This window comes from Mastomys coucha, unplaced genomic scaffold (genome assembly GCF_008632895.1).
Source record: "Mastomys coucha isolate ucsf_1 unplaced genomic scaffold, UCSF_Mcou_1 pScaffold11, whole genome shotgun sequence".
NCBI classification, from domain to species: domain Eukaryota; kingdom Metazoa; phylum Chordata; class Mammalia; order Rodentia; family Muridae; genus Mastomys; species Mastomys coucha.
Genome location: NW_022196893.1, coordinates 2,179,302 through 2,205,186, shown reverse-complemented (window position 1 = coordinate 2,205,186; position 25,885 = coordinate 2,179,302). Strand labels below are relative to the sequence as shown.

Sequence of the window (25,885 nt, the reverse complement as noted above, 5' to 3'; positions counted from 1 at the left end):
CTACTCTGACATCTAGTGTCAAGTAAGTGTATAACAAATATGTGTACTCAATTATACTAAATCTTCAACCCAACTGGTTGAATTTTAAGTGTGTGTGTGTACATTTATGTGTGTGTGTGTGTGTGTGTGTATTTCTTTGTTTAAATGTTTATGTTTTGAATAATTCATACCTCTTATATATAATTTCCAATAAAACTGAATAGTTAAAGATATTAAACACCAATGATAATAACCCCTGATATTTTCACTTAAAAATAGGATGTAGATCATTTTCCAGTCTTTTTAATTGCAGATATTGATAAATATCAGTCTTTATGCATGTGATTCTACCTTGGTCTTTGACTTTTTTATAAATCAGCTTCATTTTTTTCTGAGCCTATAGCATTAGCTAAAATCCCCCCCCCCCAACAGAGAGTTTCCCTGTATACTGTACTCTACTCATGTGATTCATCTGGGCCTTGAGTCTTAACAGGATGAGATATGGCAGAGAGTTTTTTTTTTTTTCTGGGGAAATTTTCTCACCCAGGGTTTTGTAAGCTACCAGTTGCTCAAATTTCATTTTGGTGCTCTGATAATATATACTCCAACAAAAGCAACGGGGGGGGGGAGGGGAGGGAACTGCTTCAGATTACAATTCTAGGCTAAAGTACATCATTGTGAAAAAGTCAAAGTAGGAACTTCAAGGAGCCAGTCATATCATACCTATGGTCAAGAAAAACGAAAATTGCATGCTGTACTCTATCACTTGCTTACTCAGTTGCATTTCCATTTCCCCACTCATATACTTCAGAAACCCCTGCATAGGAAATAATGTGCTGGGTTTCCCACATCAATTAACTTAATTCAAACAACCCTCCACAGACACACCCATAGGCTAACCCAGTATAGAAAATCTATCAAGACTCTCTTCCCAAGTGATTCTAGGTTGTATCAAGTTGACAATTAATGCCAACTGTTACACATAAGTAATATTTTAGTATATCTTCTCTGTATTGTTGGCTATATGTTATGGGATGAGTGTTGTAGAAATTATTTTATCCCAATCTGGGGTTTTTTACCCCACTTTAGATCATTTAGTTGCCAGATAAAAGATACACATAACCCACAACCGTAATTTTTACAATGGACCTTAAACAGTACAAGAGTTGGGCAAATACTTGGCCTCTATGTTGTTAGACTCTAATTTCTTATTGATAACCCCGAGTTATTACTTACTATGTTTCATCTGGCCTGCTCTTAACTCCAATTGCCCTCAGGGTCATGTTCTCTTGACTCCTAACCCATGGCAGCTTTTCTTTCCTCCCCTTCTACCTGCTTCTCCTCTGGTTCTCCTCTGGCACCAAAAGGGAGGAACCTCAATCTCACACCTATGTCTCTTCTGCCCAGCTATTAGCTGTTGGCATCTTTATTCACCAATCAGAAATAACTTGAGACAAAGGGTGAAGACTCTTTAATCTCTGGGACAAGCAGGTCCTGGGGCATGAACTTAGCTTTACAGTAGATAAAAAAAGATAAAACCTCAACATATTAGTACCAGCTTTGTAGTCTCAACTTTCTAGAACAATAAACATTTACTCAAGTGTGTAGCTGTCTCCTCTGGTTGTCCCCAATTAGCCCTGACCTGATGTGTCATTACTATCGCATAAGCATTACTGGCTTGTCCACTTAAAACTTAACCCTTTTCTTGATTGATTTGTTCTTTTCAAAAGTATTCTTGATGTTTCTTTTATCCAAGATAAAATATCTTAGTACAACAGTGAACTAGTTCCTCATTCTGCAACAGTGTGGTGGCCTAAATAATTTAATGTTACCAGTAGATTACCAAACACATTCTTAGTACACCTTTTCAGTGTAGCATCAAATGGAGTGTACATGAGATTTATTTCCATCTACACTATTTTTGTGCACTTGTGGTTAGTGCCAACTCAGGAATCTGTGCTGTGTTAGAAATTGTAGTTGCTTTCCTGAGAGGCCATACCATACCCTGTTGCCGGATAACTGAGTTGGCCATACTGTCTAGATTTAAATATTTCCCCCAAAATTAGTGTGTAAAGTTGAGCAAAATGCTCTCTTCTACAGGGTTATTATGGGTGATTGGGCAGACAAGTTTGTAAGACATTGAAGGACTAACAGGCAAGAGTCAATGTGTACTAACAACATCAGTCACCAGTATCTGACTCTTAGTCTCTCTGAGTGAGATGCTTTGTTCTGCTCATTCTCTCACAGTTTTAATGAAAAACCCAAACTTTGATATTGATGACCATTTGGTCACTGCCCTTTTTGCATCCTGTTTCATGGTTGATGATAGGTCTTATAAATGTTCTGGTTTCCAAGAATCAACAACTTGTTGCCTATAACAGTCAATACATACTCACCCATGGCTTGCAAGCTAATACATATTCCAGATTATCTCTGCCTGTTCCTAGTTATTCCCCTCTGTTTATTCTTTCTTCATCTACTTAGGGGATTACTAAGGTCTATCCATACTGTATACCCCAGGATTCTAGTCTTTGCTTGTAATGGCCCTGTGTCTACCACAACTCAGTGTCTACTATTCTGAGGAAGATTGATATACATCTCCCAGAATACTGTCAGTGCTATGCTTCATTTATTTCTGTTTACTTTTGTAAGTGATTCCTTATAAAGTGATTTTTAGATTCCCAGAAATAGAAATATAAAGAGTAAGGCTCAGAGATTGCCCATGTACTCCCTGCACATGAATATCCTCTCCCCTGCACCACCAATATCCTCTACCTGAGGGGAACTTGTGTTACAGTCCATGCCTCTGTATTAGCTTAGTAATTATCATCTGAAGGAGCTTTAGTACTACCACTATTCTGAGTTCCTTTTGTGGTATGTGTTGACCATTATAGCATAGTACCAGATGTAGATTGTTTTCACCACCTTAAATCTACTCTGTGCTTTGCTCATATTTTCCTTGCTTGCTTGCCTGGTCCTTGGAAACCATTCACTCTAGCTTTGCCACAAAAGGTATAAGTTTTGGCAAAACAGTTGTTGCACCTTTGAGTGCTTTGCAATATTTTGAAAGTTTTATCAAGGCAAAAGCTCCTTGGTGCTTATAACAAATGTCCACTTTGTTGACTTTTACAAAAATGCCCACTTTCCATTTTACCAACTCACTGCTTAGTATGGAGATATTTTTTCACCCAATTTGTGCTAGTATAGTCTTTATTGTACTAAAGATCATTGTGATAATTTTATTCAAGCCAATACAAGCAATCAATGAAGGTGATATCCTTTCTTTTGCTAGATTTCTATTCTTGGCTTAGTTCCTTTCAGGAACACAGTTCATCAAATATGTACTTGACAGGATGTCAGCCTGTGGGCTGCAGAAATAAAACACAAGCTGTCTCCAGGAAGACAAGTGCTTACAAGTGGATTATCACATGGTAGTAGTATGTACCACACTACACATATGTGGCAGGGATGTTAGGGAATTCTCAAAAGAGTATATGCTATTCTTGCTGAAGACTGAGGGCAGATCTTCAGAGGAAAGCGAATACATCCCAGTATCTCCAAGTTCATTGAATGCACCCAGGTAAAAGAGGAGTTCATTCCTCACTCAATCTGATTACAAATTATACTGAAACTTATTAGATAATCATGTATATCAAAGCCTCATGGGGTTTCCAAGTATTATATGTATGGCTTAAATTCATGGTAATGTTTAAGAGAAGTTATATTAATGTAGCTTTTTAAAAACCACATGAAGCCTTTTAAATTTAGTTTGATTTTAAGGCTATTAGCATATGAGTTAATATATTTCTTTATTACATTTAATTCCTATTATTTTATGAAATTCTTTGAATATTTCAAAGTTTTTCATAATATTTATTTTCCCCCAACTTCTCCCCCTAGTATCCTATCCACCTCACTTTCTATTCTGTTAAAACCAACAATAATCCAAATTCATCAAGTCCTATTGTGTTGCTCAAATGCTCCTGGATGGATGTGGGACCTATCTGGGAGCATGGTTGACCTCCTTTGCCTCTCCTGCCCTCCCTTGCACCACTGCTCCTCTATGGATCTCTTTTGCCTTTTTGTTTGCCTCCATGGTTGCTAGGTATGTAAACTGATATAGCCACTACTACAGGGACCAAAATGAAAGTCTCTTTTAAAATGAAACAAAAAACTATATGTCCTATATGGTCATAATTATGGACATGCACCCAAAGAAGTGTAAATCCTACCACATAGATGTGTGTTTAATGACACACTGTTCACAATAGTCAGGGAATGGAACCATTGTAGATATCTGTCAACAGGGGGTGTTAAAGAAAACACAAACAAAAGATCCTCATATTCACATGGTATATATGGGAAATATCACATGCCAAGTCTCAGATCTTGGGTTATGACAGGTGCACATGGAGAATGTTTGTTACTGTTCAGCTGTGGTGGAAAGGAGGAGAAAGAGAATATTTAAAGTTGAGAGAAAAGAATGGAAGAGAATGTCTTTCTTATAGAAAACAGCTAAGAAAAAACAAGATGAAAAGTCATATCTTAGTTCCTCGTCATTAGCCTCTGAAGATGGCTGTGATCATGGAAACTTCAGTGTGGTGCTACTATCACATAGGACAATTCCCTCAATGATGGGTTCACACATAATAGTGTTTATTCTGCAGAAAATAGTACTCTTTGTCTCCATCAACTCCCACAATAACTTATGATTGAGTGAAAGGTTTGCAGGTTCCTATGGATCTGCCCATCCTACAGTTTAGAAAGGTGGAAAACATGCAGTTCACTAGGGTACCAATGAATGGCAATGTTGGAGTTCACAAGCAGACCTTTGCAGCACCAAAATCACCTTCTTATCTTTACTTTGTAACCATGGGGCTTATGATTGACCTTGTCACATTAGCGAATAAGAGATGCTAATTGTACTCTGATAAATGAACTGTAAGGGGTAGGATGAGATAAAATAGCTGCTTTTGCTCTGGGCTGTTTTCTCCTTTTTTTTTTATTTATTTTTTTTATTTTTTTTTTATTCTATAAAATGCAAGTCAAGGCACTAACATTTCTCCAGCAAAATTTCATTTCGGATTCTGCCGGCAAACTGGAAGTCTGCAATTCTGGCCACTAGATAGAAATTCTTGGCTCATGCTAAGTTTTCTATGTCTAAGGATTTGTCTGGATGACTCATAGAACTCAAGAAGGAGCTATGCTCATAACTAAAGTTTTATTGTGTAAAAATACTGGGTGGTCATCTCCCCAAGATAAGAACTGAAGGTGGAGGAGGGGGAGAGAGAAAGGGATGGAGGGCTTAAACAGAGATACATAGAGGCAAAGAAAGAGGCAACAAAATAGATGAATGACAAAGATATAGATGAGAAACAAAGGAGACGTGATCCATATGTGGAAGCTTAGCTATGTTCTCAGGATTTTTCCTTCTCTTGAAGCATCCATCTATGCTGTCAGTTTGTCAATATGAGGGGTTTACTGAGCCATAGGATCTTCAGTGGGCATTGGTGTTTTCTTATGTGGACAAGATTCAGTTAGCCACTGACTTCACATTGAGATGCAATCTTTTCACAGAGGTCTAATGGGCATTTCGTTTCCCTTGCCCAACCCTCTAATCGCATATTCTGTCATGTTCATATCCTCATTTGTCTTATCAACATAAACTATTTGACATTTTAACATGAGTCACTGGTTAACATAAAATATTTGTATACTCCCAAATAAAAAAGTTTTTTTTCTGTAACGTAAGAACTTTTACAATCTGAAGGTCATCCCCCTTCAAAAATGCTAATAGAGGATGGTTGAAATATTTTCATACAATTTAGACATTTGAATACTTTATTATATTGATTTGTAAACTATAATATAATTTTCTTCTTTTGTTATAGGACATAACTTGAGTGTTTTTCCTAATTTTGATGTCCCAGTGACAAATCCTGCAATAATGAATCTAAAAGGGAAAGAAACAAATCTTATAAATCAAAAGTCATCTTCAAAAATGGCCATTCCCTTATCTACTACAGAAGCACCCCAGCTGGGCTCTGATGAAGATGTTATTAGGTGTCCAGAGATAGAAGAGAATGTCTCCACACGGAATCCTATGGATGTGTGCTCAGAATCTGAGGTGTACCTGACCATTGGTGAATTTCAAAACAGAGGAAGCATGCCTGAAGATGAATCCTGGTCTGGCCCAAGGCCTGATGCTATAAAAGATCCACTAACAGATGTGGACATATGCAAAAGAAGTCCATGCCCTGAGGAAGGGCAGACCCCAGCACTGACCTACATTGATGTGCAATCAAGCAATAAGAACTACTTTAGAGCTGACCCCTTGCAGGCTCTTAATGTTCAGCATGAACACAAGAGCTCTAGGGACAGCTATGGTATTGTTAAGACTATGCCAAGCAAAGTTGTAGCAGGAACCAGCCAGAATAATTCCATCTCTTTAAACCAAACAGCTGCTCTTGAGTTGAGGACTCTAGGGAGGGGAGTTGACCAGGAGGTAAAGCCTGTCCTGCTAAGCCTGAAGCTTACCCCTGCTGAACCTTGTGACCCACCAAGCAGTGTTCTGAGGGAAACTTTGGACACCAAGCCTTCCCTGTTTGATCATGCAGAAGAACCAGAAGATCTTTCAGTGCTCTCTGGCGTTATCAAGAGGTCAGCCTCCATAATATCTGACTCAGGCATTGAAAGTGAACCAAGCTCAGTTGCCTGGTCTGAGGCCCGAAGCAGAGCCCTGGAGTTGCCCAATGATCGTGAAATTTTGCATCAGGTGGTTCGAAGGCATGCCCACCACAGGAACTCTTTGGAGGGTGGACACACAGAGAGTAACACCAGCCTTCCCAGTGGCATTCAGGCTTCTCTTTCCTCCATCAGCTCATTGCCTTTTGAAGAAGAGGAGCGTGAGCTGGCACTTAACAAGCTAACCAAGTCTGTATCCGCACCCCAGATTAGCAGCCCTGAGGATACTGCTGAAGGTACAGACACCATAAAGAACACAGCAGGATTTTCCGAAGATCTGGACCTTTCTAGCAAAGACAACAGTTCACCCAGACACACTTCTTCGTATAGAGAGTGTAGGGTCCAGGATGATAGGGCAGGACATTCCCTTGCAGATATAGCTGTAGATTCTGACAGATCCCAGGGCCCTGGGTACATGTACATCCCCAAAAGCAAAGAGGATCACCCTGATCTTCAAGAACCCTGTTGTCTTGATGGCATAGCTGAGACCACACTACATGTTGAAACCAAAGGTCTTAACTTAAAAATACCATGTACTATAGTGCTTGAAAATTCTAAGACCAGGTCTTTTCAGAGATCAGCAGTGGAAACTGCAAAAGGTAAACCTAAAGAATTGAGCATGAGTAAACATATGCTCTCCAACAACAGCATCTCAGAAGTCAGGGCTGCCTCTCACCACAAGGTGCCTGAAATCAATTGTGCACCAGCGGTTGAAGCTGTCAACCTGAATTCTATAGGTGTACAAAATGGTTCATTAAATGTCAATGATACCATGATATTGAATAGAAGACATAATGCCTCTCTGGAGGCCAAACATGAAGCAGGCACTGTGTGCCCCACTGTGACTCACACTATTGCCTCCCAAGTGTCACGAAACCAAGAGCTGAAGACAGTAACTTCCATCCCTGGGTCCCACTTGAACTCCTCAGAGGCCTTTACTCTGGATAACCTGAAGGCAGTGGAAGTTGTTAACTTGTCTGTGTCTTGCACTGCCACCTGTCTCCCTTTTTCATCTGTACCCAAGGAGACTCCTGTTAGGGCTGGACTCTCTTCCAAACAAAGCCCAGCTCCTATTACTCATCAGCCTTTGGGTTCCTTTGGTGTTGTTTCTGCCTACTCCAGCAAGCTGGAAGAAGAAGTCAGTGAAAGGATGTTCAGGTAAGCTTGTGGATAGTTTACAGGTCCTCAAACAGTCATTTAAATATTTCCAAACTTTTTTCTACTTCATGCATTCTATTTAAACATGGAGGTGTTTGTTATTTTCACTTAAACAAAACAAGAATGTACATATCATGCACTTCAGAATGTCTAAGTAATATTCAAAGAATTACAGATAAGTCTATCTCCCAACAAAACAGCTGAATAAAAATTTTCTATACTGATGTTTGTCCCCGAAATATATTTACCTTATAATAAAAATATGATTATTGTGGCACTTCTTAATGATTTTTTCCATTTTAAAATATTAGAAATAATAGCTTTGTATAAAAGTCCATTTTCATGGAGTATTTTAATGCTTCAGTAGTAGTCCATTGTATGGATGTACTATGACATATTAACCAAACAATTCTCAATGGGTATATATGAAAAGTTTGTTTGGTTTTTATTGTGATATACTATTTTATGAATACCATTTGGACTCAAACTCTTCATATTTTGAAAAGGAGATTTTAAGACCTTTGAGGGAACAGGACTCCATTAGATTCATCTCCTAAGTTCCCTTTAAGACTGTGGGCTTGCAATAGCAGAATATGTAGCTTAATAATTGGCTTGCAATTTATTCATTTGCACCCTCAATTATCAGATATATCTTTCATTGGACATATAATAGAAGTATTTTGTAAGAGTACCTCATAATCATTCTTCTCTTGCCAATAGCTAATAGTTACTGAATTTTACATAAAGAAATACCCAGGCAGATAAACATTGGGCATTCTATATAATAAATAATATTAAATACTTGTCATATTACACTGTTCACCAATTCAAAAAGTCCAGATAGACACTGTCCAAAACTGGGTAAGACTTGTCCCAGCTCTAACTGTACTCATAGTTTTTCAGGAAATCTGGCAGATGATAACAAAACAGCAATTAAGGAGAGTGTTGAACAAATGTAATAATTCCCACATGCTCAGTGGAACCAAAGGTTTTATCTGGAAGCAATGACTATGCATTAGAGAATAGAGGCAACGGAAACACTTTAGAGGAGAGAATATCTTCACTGAGGGGATGCTGATGAAAATACTAGAACATCATTAACTTGAAAATCCACAATTGTATGTTATCTAAGATTCAAAAGTTTACATGTTTTTATTGCTCTAGATCAGAATTAGGATCTTGCTCATATTGGCCAAAAAATCTACAATTAAACTGTAATAACATCCTATTGAAACCTAAATTTTTTTGAAATCTGGTGTGACAAAACCTATGCAGAATTTTGCACTATGAAATTGTATCATGTTCAGCCCTAATAAAACTATTGCATTAAATTGCTTTACCTTTATGTAATGGTCTTAGGCCATACAGAAAACAAAACTTAATTTGGTGTATAGACATGGTATCAGCTTCAAGTTATCACCTATGTACATGTACATATCCCTAACATTGAAACTTGAAATCGTTTGATCATTAGCCTGCATTATATTCATTTGCACATAAAACTCTTCTATTCCCAAGCATTTTAGATAGCCAGTGGATATCAAAAGTTTTAAAACCAGTTCTAACCTTGGTAATCCCAATGCTGTTAACCACCATCTTGTCAAGTTAGCATATAAATAACATCTTAGTTTGGTATAAAAGTCTTTTCAGAATGCCAGAATATACATAGGCACCAAGAAACCAAGCCACATCAAACCAGCTTTTGGTACTGACTAGAAAACAAATAAACAAAAGCAAAGCACAAGAAGGAAACCCCAAACCCCAAAACCTATGTTGCTCTTTGGGATGCTGGGAGATAGTACTTGAATAAAAGGCAGAAGCTAAGCCATGGTAGGGCTGTATGACAGAAAAGGGACTTCTATCAGGAGAGAATTTTAAAGACATTAACAACCTGTAACTGCCCAGATTCTTGTCTCTTTCCCAAGCCTCCTATTCAATTCAGGAATAAAGTAAAAATCTGAAGAATCAAAAATTTTGGATTTTTTTGCTTGTTTACTTGTGGATATTTTCCCCTTTAATTAAAAACAGCATCTCCCTTAAGATACATTTAGTTTTTGATGTTAAGAAGACAATTTGCTTGTGAATAACCATCAGTCCTACATACCAGTCTAACTCATTCCCTGCTCAACATGGAATAAACAGTATGGCTTATGATTAATTGGTATATTCTCCAGTTTTTATCAGGCCAAAGAAAAGTTTAAAAAAGAACTGAAGATTGAAGGATTTCTGTACAGTGACTTATCTGTACTAGCTTCTGACATACCGTATTTCCCACCAGAGGAAGAGGAGGAAAACTTGGAAGATGGGATTCACCTGGTGGTCTGTGTCCATGGCCTGGATGGTAAGTTCTAAAGAGCTTTACTTCTCAGATTACTATCTTACATTCAGTTTCATTTTATGAAGTAATTCATGCAGGCATTCAATATAAAGGCAATAAATATGAAAAAGTTACCATCTAGGGAAAGAGCATGGCACAAGAATATATATGTATATACACACATATATGTATATACACACATGTGTATATGCATATGTGTATATTTATATATGAATAAATATATAAATTAAATCAGTGATGAGAATTTTATTAATAGAAAGAACTAAGAAATTGTGTAATTAATGGAATTAATTTGAGTAAATGAATGAAGAGATGAATGCATTGGAATTAATATCTCAATGGAATGCAGGAGTTAGGGAATTTGTGAGTCAATAGAGTGGTTCTTGAAAGAGAAATGGAGAGGAAGAAATAAAGTATGCATTTTTAGCACCCTCAGGTTAGTATTTGCAACTCTTAGGCTATTGTTTTCATCTCTCACTTATCTGCCACCTTTTGTTTACTAGACACTACCATGCTCTAGGATTTGGAGAGATATAAATGACCTTTATGTTTATTAATACAATGTCACTAAAGAGTGATTCCTACCTATTGTTTTGAAAACTCTAAAATTCTTTGCAAGTAAGAAAACTGGGGACCCAGAGAAAGGCTCAATGGTTAAGAACACTTGGTGCTCTTCCAGAGGACATGAGCTTGCTTCTCAGTGCCTGTAATGAATAAATGAGTGGCGGACAACAGCTGAACTCTAGCACCAAAGTAATCGAACGGCCTTTTCTGATCTATGAGACTAGCTGTGGGAATCATTCCCCTAGGCATACACATAAGTAACAATGATAAAAATAAATCTTTAAAGCAAGAACTCTGGTTAGGCAATAGGCATTTGGGATTTTTTTACCTCCTTCGTATGGAAATGTAGTTGTTCAACAAAAGTAGAGACGATTTGCCAGTATTGTACTAACTCAGAGAGCAGTGATGACGACAACAGTATCACTCAAGCCACAGCGTGAAAAGAAATAACAAATGATAACAAAGAGACCTTTAATAATATTACTTCAGTAGTTGATGGTACATGTGCACAATCTGTTCAGAATATTAGAGGATCTAGTGTTTAAATCTATCCAATAACATATTTGTATCAAGAACTGAGTACACTAACATAAACTATGAATATTTTTACAGGCTTTCTGTTGTGCCAAAAGCCTAAAATATATCTTCTTGTAAATGTTCTCAGTCTAACACATTATTAAGTAAAATTGTTTTAGAAGAAGTTTTAGGTTCAGCAACTTTATTTATTCTTAGTATCTTGAGTAGAGTCGAATATTTTATTCCCCAAATCTTCATGTTAAATATAAACATCACCAACTTTTAAAAAGACCACTGCCAAAATATCATTAGGGAAATTTAAGTCATAATGTAAATGAATCCAAAGAGCATACATATATTTGTTGACATAAACAGTGTAGTAAAATTTAACTTTATAAAAAATGCATCTCTCCTAAAAGATGACTGGAGCCTACAGGTTTGTTGGTCTCAAATATTTAGTTCTTACAAATTTCTTTTGATTCTTTACACCTTTAAATCATTAGGGAAGTGTATAATGAATGATATTAAATTATATAAAATACACTTACAGTGTATAAGTTCTCTAAAACCATGACCTATAGGGTTGGCTTACATGAAAAAGCACATTACCAAAATATTAAATAAGTTGCAACTCCTTTTTTAACTCCATAGGGATCCAGGAGAGAAACAAGCCACACATTAATGTAGATACAATGGAATCCCCATGGCCCGAGTGAAATGTATGTCGAACCTAATTTGTTATATCAAAGTCACTTTTTGTGTGACTTTTTATGTCAACAATGTGTTCCATATACTGTTTGTGCCTCTCTTCCTAGCATCTTCCTGGAATTGCCACCCTTTCATTCCTTGGCCCTCAATGGTATGCTTAGACATTTGCAAGCTTACTAATTCATTATCCCTTGGCCCATGGGTAATTCTTCCTCTATTTAGTCAAATGAACTGTTGTTAACTATTCATCTCTTCCTACATACCTACATGCCTACAAGTGATAGGCAAATAATTTAAGAGAGGAATGACACAGCACACTGTGCCATTAGGTAACCTCTTCCAAAAAGCTAGTGAGAGAGTAGTTTTCTGGAGAAGAAAGAAAACTGGCATGCCAGGTCAAGGAATAATTTCACTGAAGAAGGGCCATTTAAAAGGACATACTTCTGTGTATGTACATGGATTAGGATAGAAGAGAAAACATGTGGAGTTACTCTAATTTATCTGCCCAAATTCAAAGAAAAATCCAATTGTAATCTGATAAAGGGAGAGAAAGAGACTTTTTGTGACTTGTTATGATTAATTAAATGACTGGGATTATCTGTTATTTTCAGGGAACAGTGCAGACCTCCGACTGGTGAAGACATTCATAGAACTGGGGCTCCCTGGGGGAAAATTGGACTTCTTAATGTCTGAAAAGAATCAGGTACAAGGACAGAAATGTTGGGTTGAGAGAACATTGGATTTGAAGGAGCTGCTTAAAGGTGCCTAGACACAAGAATTAAGGGGCCCATTGAAGAAGAATATCCAAGTGCTTAGGTGGTTTGAAGGAAAAAAAAAAACCTTACTGTGTTAATTTGGAAGTTTGAGGAAAAGTATGAAATGATGGATAGAAGTTGGTGTGTATCTACTGAGTATATCTCTGGCTTCATTGAGCATTGCAATTGTGGCTGCTTAGAGTACCAACAATGTGGGGACCCATGTAGTTACACTGGGGACTACATGCCACTAATGAGCCAGTTGATAATGATTGCTTTACAATCAGATGTGGTAGATGGAGGCTGTGTCTCTAAAGAAGTGTTGTCAAGGAAACATTAGTGAAATTATGAGCAAGAGAAAGGAATGAGCAGAGAATGAGACAAATGAGTCACAAGCATCCTTCAGAAGAATATAATTATTAATAATCATAAAAGAGGTCACATGATTAACGAAAGAGAACCATCAAAACCTGAGGAGGCATTTGTTGCCAAGCCTAATAGTCTTAACTCAATCCCTGAAGTTTACACACTAGAAAGTAAGAACCAACACTCCCAATTTGTCTATTGACTTTCATACACACATAAATTAATAAATGTTCAAGAGCTGAAAAGACCTAGCTCATCCCTCAACAGCTAGTGCTTAGTTTCTTTGCCTGCTTTTGGCACTTTCATGTTTTAGGCCATGAGATAGGCAGTAAAATATGAGGGGAAAAGTTAGGAGAACCATCATTCAAGGGTCTTTTGTTTTCAGGGTAACTGTAGTTTCCCCATTCCACCTTAAAAGCTGTTCAATTCCTAACTATTAGCACTAGCTCTTTATAGGACAGGGCATGTATCCCACAAGCTCTGCAGAAGTTCTCTCTGACCTGAAGAATAGAATATCATATAAAAATTCAGATCACTTATGTGGCTTGAGATAGATGGCCTAGATCATTCAGAGAAGAGGGCAGAAAAATGAATGACCAGTGTTCTTTGAACTTGTGTTGGCTTTATCCTAGTGAAGTTTACTTTTCAGGGAAGATGGATGTGGTTAGTAGCAGAGATCCTGCCAGGAATCCAGCCTTTATTGGATATCCCTCCATGTACTCTGTGATGTGTGTCCCAGGACATCTGGGTGCTGCATAGGTTTTACAAGCCTGTTTGAACCAGGTCTCTCTGCAAGTCACTGAAGTGGAGAGATTCCTCTCAGTACTAATTAAGTCTTATTGTGCTATTTCACTGAAAGTCTTGTAAAGAACTCAGAATGCATTGGTCTTTTCAAAGCACCCTGACTGTGGAGCTCCTGGAATGCTTTTATATCCTGCTGTGGTTTTCAGAATACTTTTCATCATAGTGAGTACAGGCTTCACTATCATACAATTGTAAAATAATCAATATACTAACAAGTAATTTCAAATGGAGCAAAGAGGCACTTTGAGACTAGAAGGTCATGATAATTGCAGCACCAGTCTTAGGTGTGTTAATGTTTTCAAAAGTCTTTAAAAGATGATGAGGAATGTGTTGCATTCTCCGCCTTTAAAGGCCAAGGAAATACAGATTCATGCTGTGGAAGCCACAGAACCCAGGCAGAGGAAGCAGAGCTGCAGATAAGATCATATTGTATGCAGTCTAGCAGAAGTACCACTGTACTGTGTCCCTCTCATGCTGCAAGCTTCGGGTGACCATAGACTTAAGGGTTATCTATCTATTTGTAGCTTCTTCCTCAGGTATACTCAATTCTTCACCATCAAAATGAATATTCATGAGAGTTTTTGGCTGGAAGCTCAGGTATCCTAAGATACTGTTGCTCCGGAGCTGTTTTTGATGGATGTTTTTGCTTAAAAAAAAAGCTTCTCTGTTGCTCCCAATCATATTCCTAAAATTTAGTTATCTAGACCAATCTGTTATGTCTTCAAGTACTTAGAAATTTGTGGAATTTCCCCCTCTTCTATCATTTGACCATCCTTCATAAGACATGAATAGATTTCAAATCTTCTCCAAAGCTGAAGTCTGGACATTAACTTATAAACTAACCTTAAGGTTATGCTAGGTTAGAAAACAGCAGCTTTGAAGTCTGTCCACTTTTCTTTCTATTACTGTGATAAACAACATGACCAAAATGTCATTTGTGGCAGAAAGGATTTATTTCACTTATATTTTCACATCACAGTCCGTCACTGAGGGAAGTGGGGATGGAAACTCAAGGCAGGAACTTGGAAGCAGGAACTGAAGCAGAAGTCTTAGAAGAACAGTGTGTATTGGTTTGTTCTTCATGGCTTGCTTAGGCATGCTTAGGAGTAGCACAGCTCACAGCCAGCCTTGCCTTCCCACATCAATTACCAGTCAAGAAAATACACCATAGTTTTGCAAACAGGCCAATCTAGTGGGAGAATTTTGTCCAATGGGATTTCTTCTTCCCAAGTGTCCTCAGCTTTTATCAAGATGACAAAAAAAAATCAATCTAGCAAAAGACAATAACAACAACAAAACCCAACCACACAACCCACGAGTCAAACATATATTGGTGTGAATGCTGGGTCATACACAGTGAGCAAGTGGTCTCCCCTAGCAGGGGAGTAATGGCAGCAATAGACCAATCTATTATACCTTCAAGTACATAACAGTTTTCCCCTCTTCTATCATTTAGGGAGCTCAAGTTGTGATAGCAGGTACCACATGCCAAGAACATATACTCAGATCTTCCACTGTATTCCCTTAAGACGTTTTTAGCATGCAGCCAATTTCTTCATTAGACTCCCCAGTGGATTTTTTTCTTGAAGTTACATCTCAAACTCTAACCTCTACAAGAGCCTTACATAGCTTTACAGAAAATATCATGCTGTTTAATGAAAGATAGTTTCTTTATGTAGAGTCCATAATGTCTCCCAGTGCCTTCTCCCTTCTCTTCTTCCAGACGGACACATTTGCAGATTTTGATACCATGACAGATCGATTGTTGGATGAGATTATTCAACACATCCAGTTGTACAACCTCTCCATATCCAGAATTAGGTAAAAGGAAACCACAGGTAGTTAATGCTGTGGGAAGATGGCTGACCTGTTTTTGGGTGTTTGTCATATATGAACCTTAAGAGACTCCTGTAAGCCATTGTGATAACTGAACTTTTGACTCTTAATGAATCTAGTTACTTTGAGGCAGGAGCAATTGTGTGAGTGGGTTTCAAGTCACTATATATGTCTCATAATATGGGTGATAAGAATAAGTATATTGCTACTCATCAGTAAGATTCTTGAAATTAATATAACAGTCATGTTGAAATTATCAGAGGTTTAGGCTTTGCCATGTACTGAGTGTGTAAATTTTTGAAAGCTTTTCAAATCTTTGAACCTGCACTTTTTCATATCTTAATTGGATTGTCAGGAAATAGGCATACTAGAATCCCAAAGGAATCTCAGGGTTTCAGCCAGTGCCAACTGTATCCTTACAATATGAAATAGACACTTGTCTAAATATTTAGAAAACTCAGGATAAAGGAAACTGTGCCTGGAAGGAACAGAGCAACATTTTTCTTTAGTATATAGATGCATCAATATAGGACTAAGGTCAGGGTATCAGTTATTCTTTTTAGTCTTCAGAGGTAGGGTAAAATATATTTATTCTACAAATAAGGAGTTTCTTTTTAGAGGTTTGGTTTTAATGGTGGGACACAGTCCAGTCAATCCAACTATATAGGCTAACACCTATATCTTTACTTTGCTGTTGTTTTACTTATTATGAGAAGAAGTAAGGCATTATACCTGTCATGCTATAGGGTTTTGATAAATAATTATTGAAATATGAATGACATATTGAATTTATGGATCTGAAGGAAGCAGGAAACTTAAACAGAGCATGTAGGAGGATAGCCACTCAGTGTAAGTGGGAGCAGGAAGCTCAAGGCATGTGCAGAGAAATGAGGGGATAAATGAAATCAGAGCAGTAATTGGAAGTGAGATTAATAGCCTCCTGGAAAAGTATAAGCAGCTGGGATTTTAGTTTGCAAATGACCAGGAGAGCACAATATTTAGATATATGGACTTGAGTAAGGACTCCATGCTGTCACCAGATAGCTTTAGAGGAAGCCTGGGGACCAGAGATCAAAGGGGACTGCACTAGTAATAGAGATCTGAGGTAAACATTGCAATTCTCCCACAGCTCCCCATACTGGCATAAAGCTCCCATTCCCAAGCGCCAGATGAAAATGAATCCATAATCATCATGCATTGTGTTAGGGCCTCTGTACCTGGGAAAGTGGATGGTCCTAAGACCTTGGTATTTTTCATCCCAACCCATTCCTGAGCAGCAGTCTCCTGTTGTCATTGACATGTGTCATTCCTGCCTCTATACAGCTTCATCGGCCATTCTCTTGGCAACATTATCATCAGATCGGTCCTAACAAGGCCCCGGTTCCGGTATTACCTCAACAAACTCCACACATTCCTGTCATTGTCTGGGCCTCACCTGGGGACTCTGTACAACAATAGCACCCTGGTTAGTACTGGTAAGTCTACTACACCTTATAACTCTCCAAAATTTACCAGAGGCACCAGAAACTTAAAGCTAGAGACAGAAGTTATTGATGGAATGTTATAATTCTCACAAATGGAGGATGGGGTATGGAGTTTTGGTATGAAGAGGTGGTACATATACACAATGGAGTTTTTATTCAAATACAATGGAAAAATAAATTATGAAATTTGCAAATATAACCAGACAGAACTGAAAATAGCATGTTGAGCTAATATCTAAGGCCAGGTAGACAAATACTGTATGTTTGCTCTCACATCTGAAACCTATTTTCTAATTGTTAAGTTTGACTAAGGGCTCTTACCCTATAATACTCATTAACTTTCTCTGAAATCAAGACATTTGTCTACATGCATGTTGTCTTATATGTGTTCCCAGTGTGTATATTATATGCATGTATATAAACACATTATGTATGTTTTGCATATATGTGTAAACATGTATGGAGTATATGTGTGTATTCACATTTCTTTTTCAGTATCTATTGCTGATTGCTTTTATGATACAGATACCAAAAGTTATAAGTTCTTAAGTCTATCATGTAAACTCCCAAAGTTTCTACATGTAACCTAGACAAACCTTTTTCATACTTTATATCTTCTCCAGACTGATTTTAGTTCCTAATAAATTACAAATGTTATATAAGAATTCAAAACACAATATTGTCTATGGGTAATGTCTAAAAAAAAATCTTCACATGTTCAGTCAATACAAGTATTGAAAAAAAATTTTAATCCTTGGTATGTTGACTCTGCAGATGGGGAACTTGCCTACCCAGAGATCTGACTCATGTGGGTGTGCACATGGTGCATGCATTGGTGGTTGCGAAAGTGGGTGACTGCATGTTGAGAATTAAAAAGGAAAGTTAAAGGCAAACTCACCAACCTTTATTCTGGGTCATATTTAATTGAATGACATTCTATTCTGCTTGCTTGCCCTCTCTTTTGAGGTCCTCACAACTTCAACTGTATTGTAAGAGAAGTTGAAGGTACAGAAGGTAAAGAAGCAAGCAAGGGATGTAACTTAGGGTACAGTGTTTGCCTAGTTTTCACAAGGCCCTGGGTTTTATCCCTAGTACCACAGAAAAGGATGGAGAGGGAACAAATATATAAATGGAAGGAAGAGAAGGAGGGAGTAGAAGGGGGAAGAGGAGAAAGGGACAGGACTCAGAGAGGAGGAGGTGAGAGGCTTGATGTATTTGGAGCATGAACAGGCTTTCTAAGGTAGTTGATGATAGGAAGGTTTTCTGTGTAGAATGTCTGGTGTATGCAATGTCTTAGAAGTTTGCTTTAATCAGCAGTGTGATAGAAAATCTCTAGGATAGAACCTCAGCACTCCATAGTGTAAGGTGGATGCAGTGCTGGACTATAGCCAACTGATGATTGAACTTCCATGATGTAGCATGATGCTAGACAAATATGCACTCCACATAGATAGTATTTGTTCATCTACAGTAATGGTTAGTGTGTTAAAGTATATCTTTTAATGTAATGTTTTCATTAATTATTTGAAAACTTTATACATACATACGATATATTTTGAGCTTGTTCACCTCCTACTCCTCGAGATCCACCCTGACATATCTTATAGAGTGGGAGGAAATCATTTCTTAGCTATACCTCTGACAGAGAATTGGTATCTAGGACATACAAAGACATGAAAGCACTGAACACCAAGAAACAAACAACCCAATTTAAAAATAAATACAGGCTTTAGAACTGAAAGAAGAGTTCTCAAAAGATGAATCAGGACTATGTATTTACTAGTTAGCCTGATCCATTCTGTTTCATTGATGCCATCTTTAACAAGTTCTCTCTCCCCTCTAATTCTTCAGTCTTCTCTGTATTTCCCATCTACTCTGGAACTTTCTTCAAGATGTGATTCAGATTCATGATCATTCTCTCAAGTATCTTAAGGATGATCCTTGTGCTCATGGAATATTTGGTACTTTTGTATGTAATAAATAAAAAGTCTTTTTGGTACAAAACCAAAGCCATCATTGAACAAAGATAAATTAATTTAGCCAATCCACTTTATAATTGTAAGCTAAAATAGAAAAGGTTTTAAAAAAGATATATTACCCAACTCATCTAACCTAGAATACCTAAAGTAATTCCTTGTGGTTCTTATTACTTCTTTGTATGTAGTATATATAATATAATAAATATAATATAATATAAATTTTATTATATATAGTATTATATATGTCATATATTATATGTTACATGTTATATATAATATTATGTATTGCATGTGTTTCATTATGTTATATTATTAATTACATATTATATTTCTTAATTTATTAATATGCTATTAATATATATTTATCTAATTATCAATATATTAATATAACTATTACATGGATATATTAATTATATAAATACATTATATAAAATTATATTGTAATCATAAATATATATTACATACAATAATATAATATACATTATAGATATCATCTTTTTTTCTCATAAACAAGCCATTTTTATTCCTGAATTTAATTAGTGGAGGTATTTAATATTCAAAGTTACTCTGTGGATGAAGGGATATTCTTTTATTCTTTAAATGTGTAGCATATTACAATTGCATCTTATAGTCTTTATGTTTTTATGGCCTTCATTCCTTGGTTATTGATACATAGTGTACTTTTGTAAGCATCTGCTTAAGCATTGCATTGTCTCTAAGAAATCTATTCTAGTTCTCCAGTCTGTGGACCTTTATTTGGTACCATTTCCTTTGGCTTCCTTCAGTGAAGGAACCCAAACAGAGATCACAGAATGACTGGGTTCATAGACTAAAAAGCCTGTTGCTATATAATTTTTTCAGGACAATTTCATACTTCTGTTACCAACACCAAGGATGTAAATTTGGGGACTGGGACATGAATCAGTAGATAAGAACCCTGGTTGCATAAATATAAGGATGTGGATTCAAGTTTCTAGAACTCTCGAAATCTGTGTGTGCTCCTCCACAGCTGCAACCCCAATGCTCTGGGGAGAGGAGATGGAGATGGGAAGGGCTCTAGAGCTTGCCACCCTCAGCCTCCCTCAGTGTTCAATGAAATAAGTGTGGTAGATCAGGCATCTGATATTCATTAGACACCTGATATTCTTGTCTCTGTGCACACTCAAACATAACACTCATATAAACCCAAATTAAAACAAACTATACAAATTTAACTCTTAATTTTCTGATAAAATTTGCATTTGCTCTCTTTATTTAAAGCTAGCTGAAAAAGATCTTCTCTGGCTTTCTTTTACCCTGCTTTTTAAATTTTCATTTCCCTTCTCCTAGGCTTGTGGCTCATGCAGAAACTGAAGAAATCTGGCTCCCTTTTGCAGTTGACTTTCAGGGATAATGCTGATCTGCGCAAATGTTTTCTTTACCAACTTAGCCAAAAAACAGGTGTGTGACTTGCTTGGCACCTGAGGTTGAGACTTGAAAACAGAATAGCCCCGATGCTGTGTTCATTTGCTCCTGTGAGGTATAGTGAGACTGTCTAGCAGTGTCTCTTCAACCTGCTGTGGGGCCTGCATGTCAGCATCATGTCAGCATGTCTCAAACATATCCTGTGTAGCACAGGAGCCACAGTGTGTGCAGGGTCCATGCAGTGGCCAGAAGCTGTGGCTTCTATTTCCTGTCAGTCATGCAGTGTATTATGTTGACAGGCCCAGTACTGTGTTTCTCCTTCATCCGTGTAGATCCATCCTCAAAAAGAGTGAGTAGAGCATTGTATGTGTTCCCACAGGAGCCTCCTTTTATATTTCCTTACCCTGTGATGATAATGCAAAAACTAGTGTGAAAACTCAGCCTAGAACATAGAGACTACAGCAGAGGAAAGCATCAATCATGGACAAGTTGTCCATGTCTGGGAAGGGAGAAGAGCCACCAACTGATTGGCCTACACAGAACTGCTGCACAAGCAAGCCTGTCCAGATGCATCACTTTGGATCCAATTCATTTACAGGCTCAAGTCTGTACTTTTATACTTGTGTCTTCCTGGGCCAAGAGGACATACTCAGTTAAGTCCTGTGGGGAAAAAAGAGAGGTAGAACTCGGCAAATATGATGAATTGCAATGATCTCAACAAAGAGGTCTCAGCTTATTTCAACCATGGGGAGATGAAGAGTTTGGGTGCTGTTATATTGGTGTATTGAAGTTGATTATGGGTTACCTTGATCCTTCCTGGACCCATATCAACTAGCTATTGCCTTGGGTTTGGCCCCAGTGTGTGTGCTGAGCTGTGATCTTAGATATGGATGTGGGGACCTACAGAGAGAGGGTCAGCCAAGAGCTGTCAGCTAGTGTCTTGTTCTGCTAAGGGTAGGGTAGATAAGTTAGTAGGGTAGGTAAATGTAGGGCAAGAAGAGGAGCTCCGTCTGGAGTTGAGGGTTGAGTGCAGTGTGCTATGCTCTGTTCCCAGATGTTCATGATGAATACTGAAGGCTGCATCACTGTGCTGAGCTGACATTTGGGCTGGAAGATCTTGTTATTCTTCCCATGGGGAACGATGTAGGAAGGCAGTGCTGGAGGAAACAAGGCTAGGGGGCGGGGTTGAGGCTGGAGAAAGCAAGGCTGGAGGAGACTAGGCAGGAAGCAGACAAGGGGCCCCGGAGGCTGCTTTGCTGCTGCATGTGACAATAAAATCAGGGAGCCAGGAAAACGGGGAGATTAAAAAAAGCAAAACCTCTTTCCCATGGGCTTTATAATTTTCTAGCCCATGTCGGCATGTTTTGTTCTCATTGCTAGGCACCCTTCTGTGCTTTCCTCCATGTTCACAGTAAAACTCCCATGAGCCTCCTTGGCTTCTATTACTTTTGAGGTCAAGAAATTTATCTTATGTCCAAACCACAAAAGCCCTAAAATACTGAGTTTCTTTCTTAGCTTCACCACAGGTGCCTGATATGCCTCCCTCCCAAACTGTATGTGATGACACAATCAGTCCTGTGCAAAGGCCCAACACTCTGTCAGGCATCTCTTCATGCCGCTCTCTGGGAATGACCTCAAAATGTGTACAACAGAGACTGTGTCAATGTAAAGGGCCTGGGTAGGAAGTGTTCACCTTCCTTCTTGTTACAGGGCTGCAGTATTTTAAAAACGTCGTTCTGGTTGCTTCTCCCCAAGACCGCTATGTGCCATTTCATTCAGCCAGGATCGAAATGTGTAAAACAGCCCTCAAGGATAGACACACGGGTAAGCTGCAGTTCCCCTTGAAAGGGACTTTCTAATTTTCAAAGTGAAAGTACATTTATGAAGTGCTAAGTACATTATTTATTAGCAACAGCTGGGCTCTCGCTCGTGTCAACACACTGCCGTACTGATTCTAGAATGGAATAGTGGTATGAGCATACAGTCTGGGTACACACACACACATTCCTGTTAACAGGACGGATTATTTTCTTCATGTGATATGAGCATCCATTTGCTTGTCAGAAGCCTGGAAATGGTAAGCTCCGTTTGTGTGTTGTCCATGAAAATTAGAATGAATACAGACTTAGGAAATGTGTTTTGCCCTCTAGGCCCTCTACGTCCACTACACCCTCTATGGGCTTATTTTCCAAGTGAGCACCAGAGAAGCAGGGGTGCTGACAGCAAAGATCAATGGATAAAGAAAATAAATAGTGTGTAATGCATTCAGGTGTCATGGGAGGGAAGTGAGGCAAGGGGTGGAGTCTATTGGGGTTCCATGGAGAAGGCAACTGACTAGGGTGTCCTGTTTCCTAAGCAACCAGGACCAGGAGAAGAGCTAACATTCCTTGTTCCTTTTTGTTATACATATGCTTTGCTGTATCAAAGCAAGTGTGTGTGTGGTTTTTTTTGTTGTTGTTCTCTTTTTTTTTTTTTTTTTTTTTTTTTTTTTTAGTTTGTCAGAGGTCTAGATACTCATGGAAACATTCAAACAAATTGGAATAAATGAAAAGTTGACAGGAACATGGATAGAAATTTACCTAATGATTTAGTGCAGAAAATAGGACTGTGGTTTTTATATTCAATCATAGTGTTCTAGAAAGTAGTCTAAGCATGTCACAGAAAGTTTTTTTATGTTGCTTGCTCATTTGTTTTTAAAGACAGAGTCTCACTATGTGGCCCTAGATAGCTTGAAGTCATTTTGTAGACAAGACTGAATTCGTAGATCTTCCTGCCTCTGATACCACGTATAGCCAGAAAATTATTCTTAAAAATAGAAAACTATTAAAAATAAACCTTTCCAAAAATTTGGAGAGATAGCTAAGTGATTAAGAGCATGTATTGCTCTTGCAGAGGACCTGAGTTCTATCACAGTAAGCCTATCAGGTTGCTATTACCTGTAATTCTAGTTCTAAGGAATCCAATTCCCACTCTGCCCTCAAAAGACACTCAAACACAGATGTCATAAACACACACACACACATAGACACATAAACTTGAATAGACAATATATAAAAGTACCAATTCATAGAATTTTTGGAAAACTAAAACCTACTTTATCCAATTATGATCATAACAATTCTTCTTCCATTCCCCCTTACCTCCTCTTCAATTTCTTCTGTTCTCTTTGTAACCATGTGTCAACAGACAAGTGATAAATTTCCAGGGTTTCCATATGGTTTGGTGGCTAAAGTACTTATCGTGAAAGCTTGAAGACCTAATGGTAGGAATATATGATAATATCATAGCTTGTGGTTACCACCTTCACCACTAAGTCAACAAGCCACTTTATTCAGCAAGATTTTCCCAGCAGTTGTTCCTGTATTGCAGTGGTTCTCAACCTTCCTAATTGCTGCAGCTCCTTGTCTTCTGATAATCCCAATCATAAAATTTTTTTCATTGCTACTTTGTAACTCTAATTTTGCTACTCTTATGAATTGTAATGTAAATATCAGATATGCAGATGGTCTTAGGTGACCCTTGTGAAAGGGTTCTTCAATCCTCCTACCAAGGTGATGACACAGGTTGGGAACCAATTCTCTATGGTGTAGGTTTGTCATGAACATGCTTCAGAAAGACAGATGGAGGAGATGTGAACTGTAGACTCCAGTGTCCACATTGCTCATTGCTCAATGATTTCTTACAGTATGCCTCTATGTCCCTACTATCTAAAGTAAATCTGCAATTGAGCCACTTTGTATATAGAAGGGCCATCAACTGAGACCTTTAATTTTTAAAAATAAAGCAACTCAATAGCAACAAAATCACATTGTTCCCTCATTTCTGTCAGAACTGGGGGTAGTGAAATGCTATTTGGCTTGAACAACTGGTGATATTAGGAAATGGCTACTTTCATGATTTATATACATTTGGATCTAGCCCCCATGGTCTTCAAAAGTGGAAGCCAAATCTCTGTTGATCATTTCTTAAGTTTCCTTCCTCTTAGTACCTTGTTGAGAGAAAGCATTCCTCTAGGAATCTTCTCTTTTATGCTGTAGCTTCTGAAAGCAAGCTACTATGTCATTCCCACCCCACCCTTCAGACAGCCAAAAAAGGCATGGTAATTATACAAATTGCAATCTCTTCAATTATTTGCATATTTGCATCCATTAGTATGAGGTTGGAACCCAGTCTATTATGTGCTCTGTCCCCAAACATACAAGTTGTTCTCTAGACTATAGGGCTAAATTCCACTCTTATTTCCTTTATTTCTTTCCCTCTTTGCAGGGCCAGTGTATGCAGAAATGATCAACAACCTCCTGGGCCCTCTGGTAGAAGCCAAGGACTGCACTTTGATCAGACATAATGTGTTCCATGCTCTACCCAACACTGCCAACACCCTGATTGGCCGTGCAGCTCATATAGCCGTGCTGGACTCAGAACTCTTCCTTGAGAAGTTTTTCTTGGTGGCAGGACTCAACTATTTCAAGTAGTAGCCTCCAGGGAGCAGCCTGGGTGACTGTCAAGAGCTGTTTAAGATCATTTGAGTTCTTAACTAGGTCATGCTTTTCCACACCTCTGTATTACAAAGTGGAATAGAAGGAGAGTGGAGGGTGTGGAGGAATAAAGCTGGGGTGGGACTGGACACTAGAGATGCTTGTATTTGAGACATTGGGGAAGCTGAACAAACAGTGCAAAAGATAACAATGTTTTCTTGAATTTGTCTAGCTTCCTAGAATCTCATTCAAGATGTTTCTAGGGACAATATAAGAAAATAAGAAAAGACACTTGTCATTGGTGAGCCCAGCTTTAAAACTACTCTGGCTCAAGGGAATTGGTTCAACTTAACTAGAATTTCCCAGTTTGTCACTAAGTCATAGCTTTATCATATGTTGATTCAATTAAGTGCACACAAACATTTCAGAACTCAGGTTAACTTCTGTGTGGAAGTGAGGCATCTTCCTGTAAATAGAACTCTTAATAGATCAAACATACCATTTGATCAAAAAATTATTCTATTCATGTTCCCTCCCATCCTCTCTGTATTTTCTAAAGAAAGGACAAAGGCAAGTGTGATAAATCCACATTTTATCTTCTAGCAGCAGTAGGTAGGGTGACTTAGGGAAAAAGAGAGCTAAAAGTAGTACTGCCAATAAATAAAGGTGTGGTATGAACAGAAAGAGCTGTAGGGAGCATACTGAACTAATTGCTCCACCTACTTCCTTAAATTTTTTCTATGCATATTTCAGTCCACAAATTTTTTTTTCTTTT

The 25,885-nt window shown here is 37.9% G+C and overlaps 1 protein-coding gene across 10 annotated transcripts in view; it reads left to right on the top strand.

Annotated features, from left to right (window-relative positions):
• Window positions 1-25,885, top strand: part of Fam135b (family with sequence similarity 135 member B) — a 280,335-nt gene that overhangs the window by 248,131 nt on the left and 6,319 nt on the right. For 4 of the 10 annotated variants that reach the window (XM_031345398.1, XM_031345448.1, XM_031345456.1 and 1 more), the window contains 8 exons: window positions 5,871-7,881; window positions 10,056-10,222; window positions 12,619-12,710; window positions 15,656-15,753; window positions 17,092-17,243; window positions 20,561-20,671; window positions 22,346-22,459; window positions 24,902-25,791. In XM_031345398.1, the coding sequence (XP_031201258.1) occupies window positions 5,871-7,881; window positions 10,056-10,222; window positions 12,619-12,710; window positions 15,656-15,753; window positions 17,092-17,243; window positions 20,561-20,671; window positions 22,346-22,459; window positions 24,902-25,107 (2,951 nt within the window). In that variant the 3' untranslated portion in view covers window positions 25,108-25,791. Of the gene's footprint in view, window positions 1-5,870; window positions 7,882-10,055; window positions 10,223-12,618; window positions 12,711-15,655; window positions 15,754-17,091; window positions 17,244-20,560; window positions 20,672-22,345; window positions 22,460-24,901; window positions 25,792-25,885 lie in introns of those variants that run through there. The other 6 variants (XM_031345424.1, XM_031345414.1, XM_031345404.1 and 3 more) reach the window with 3 other exon arrangements.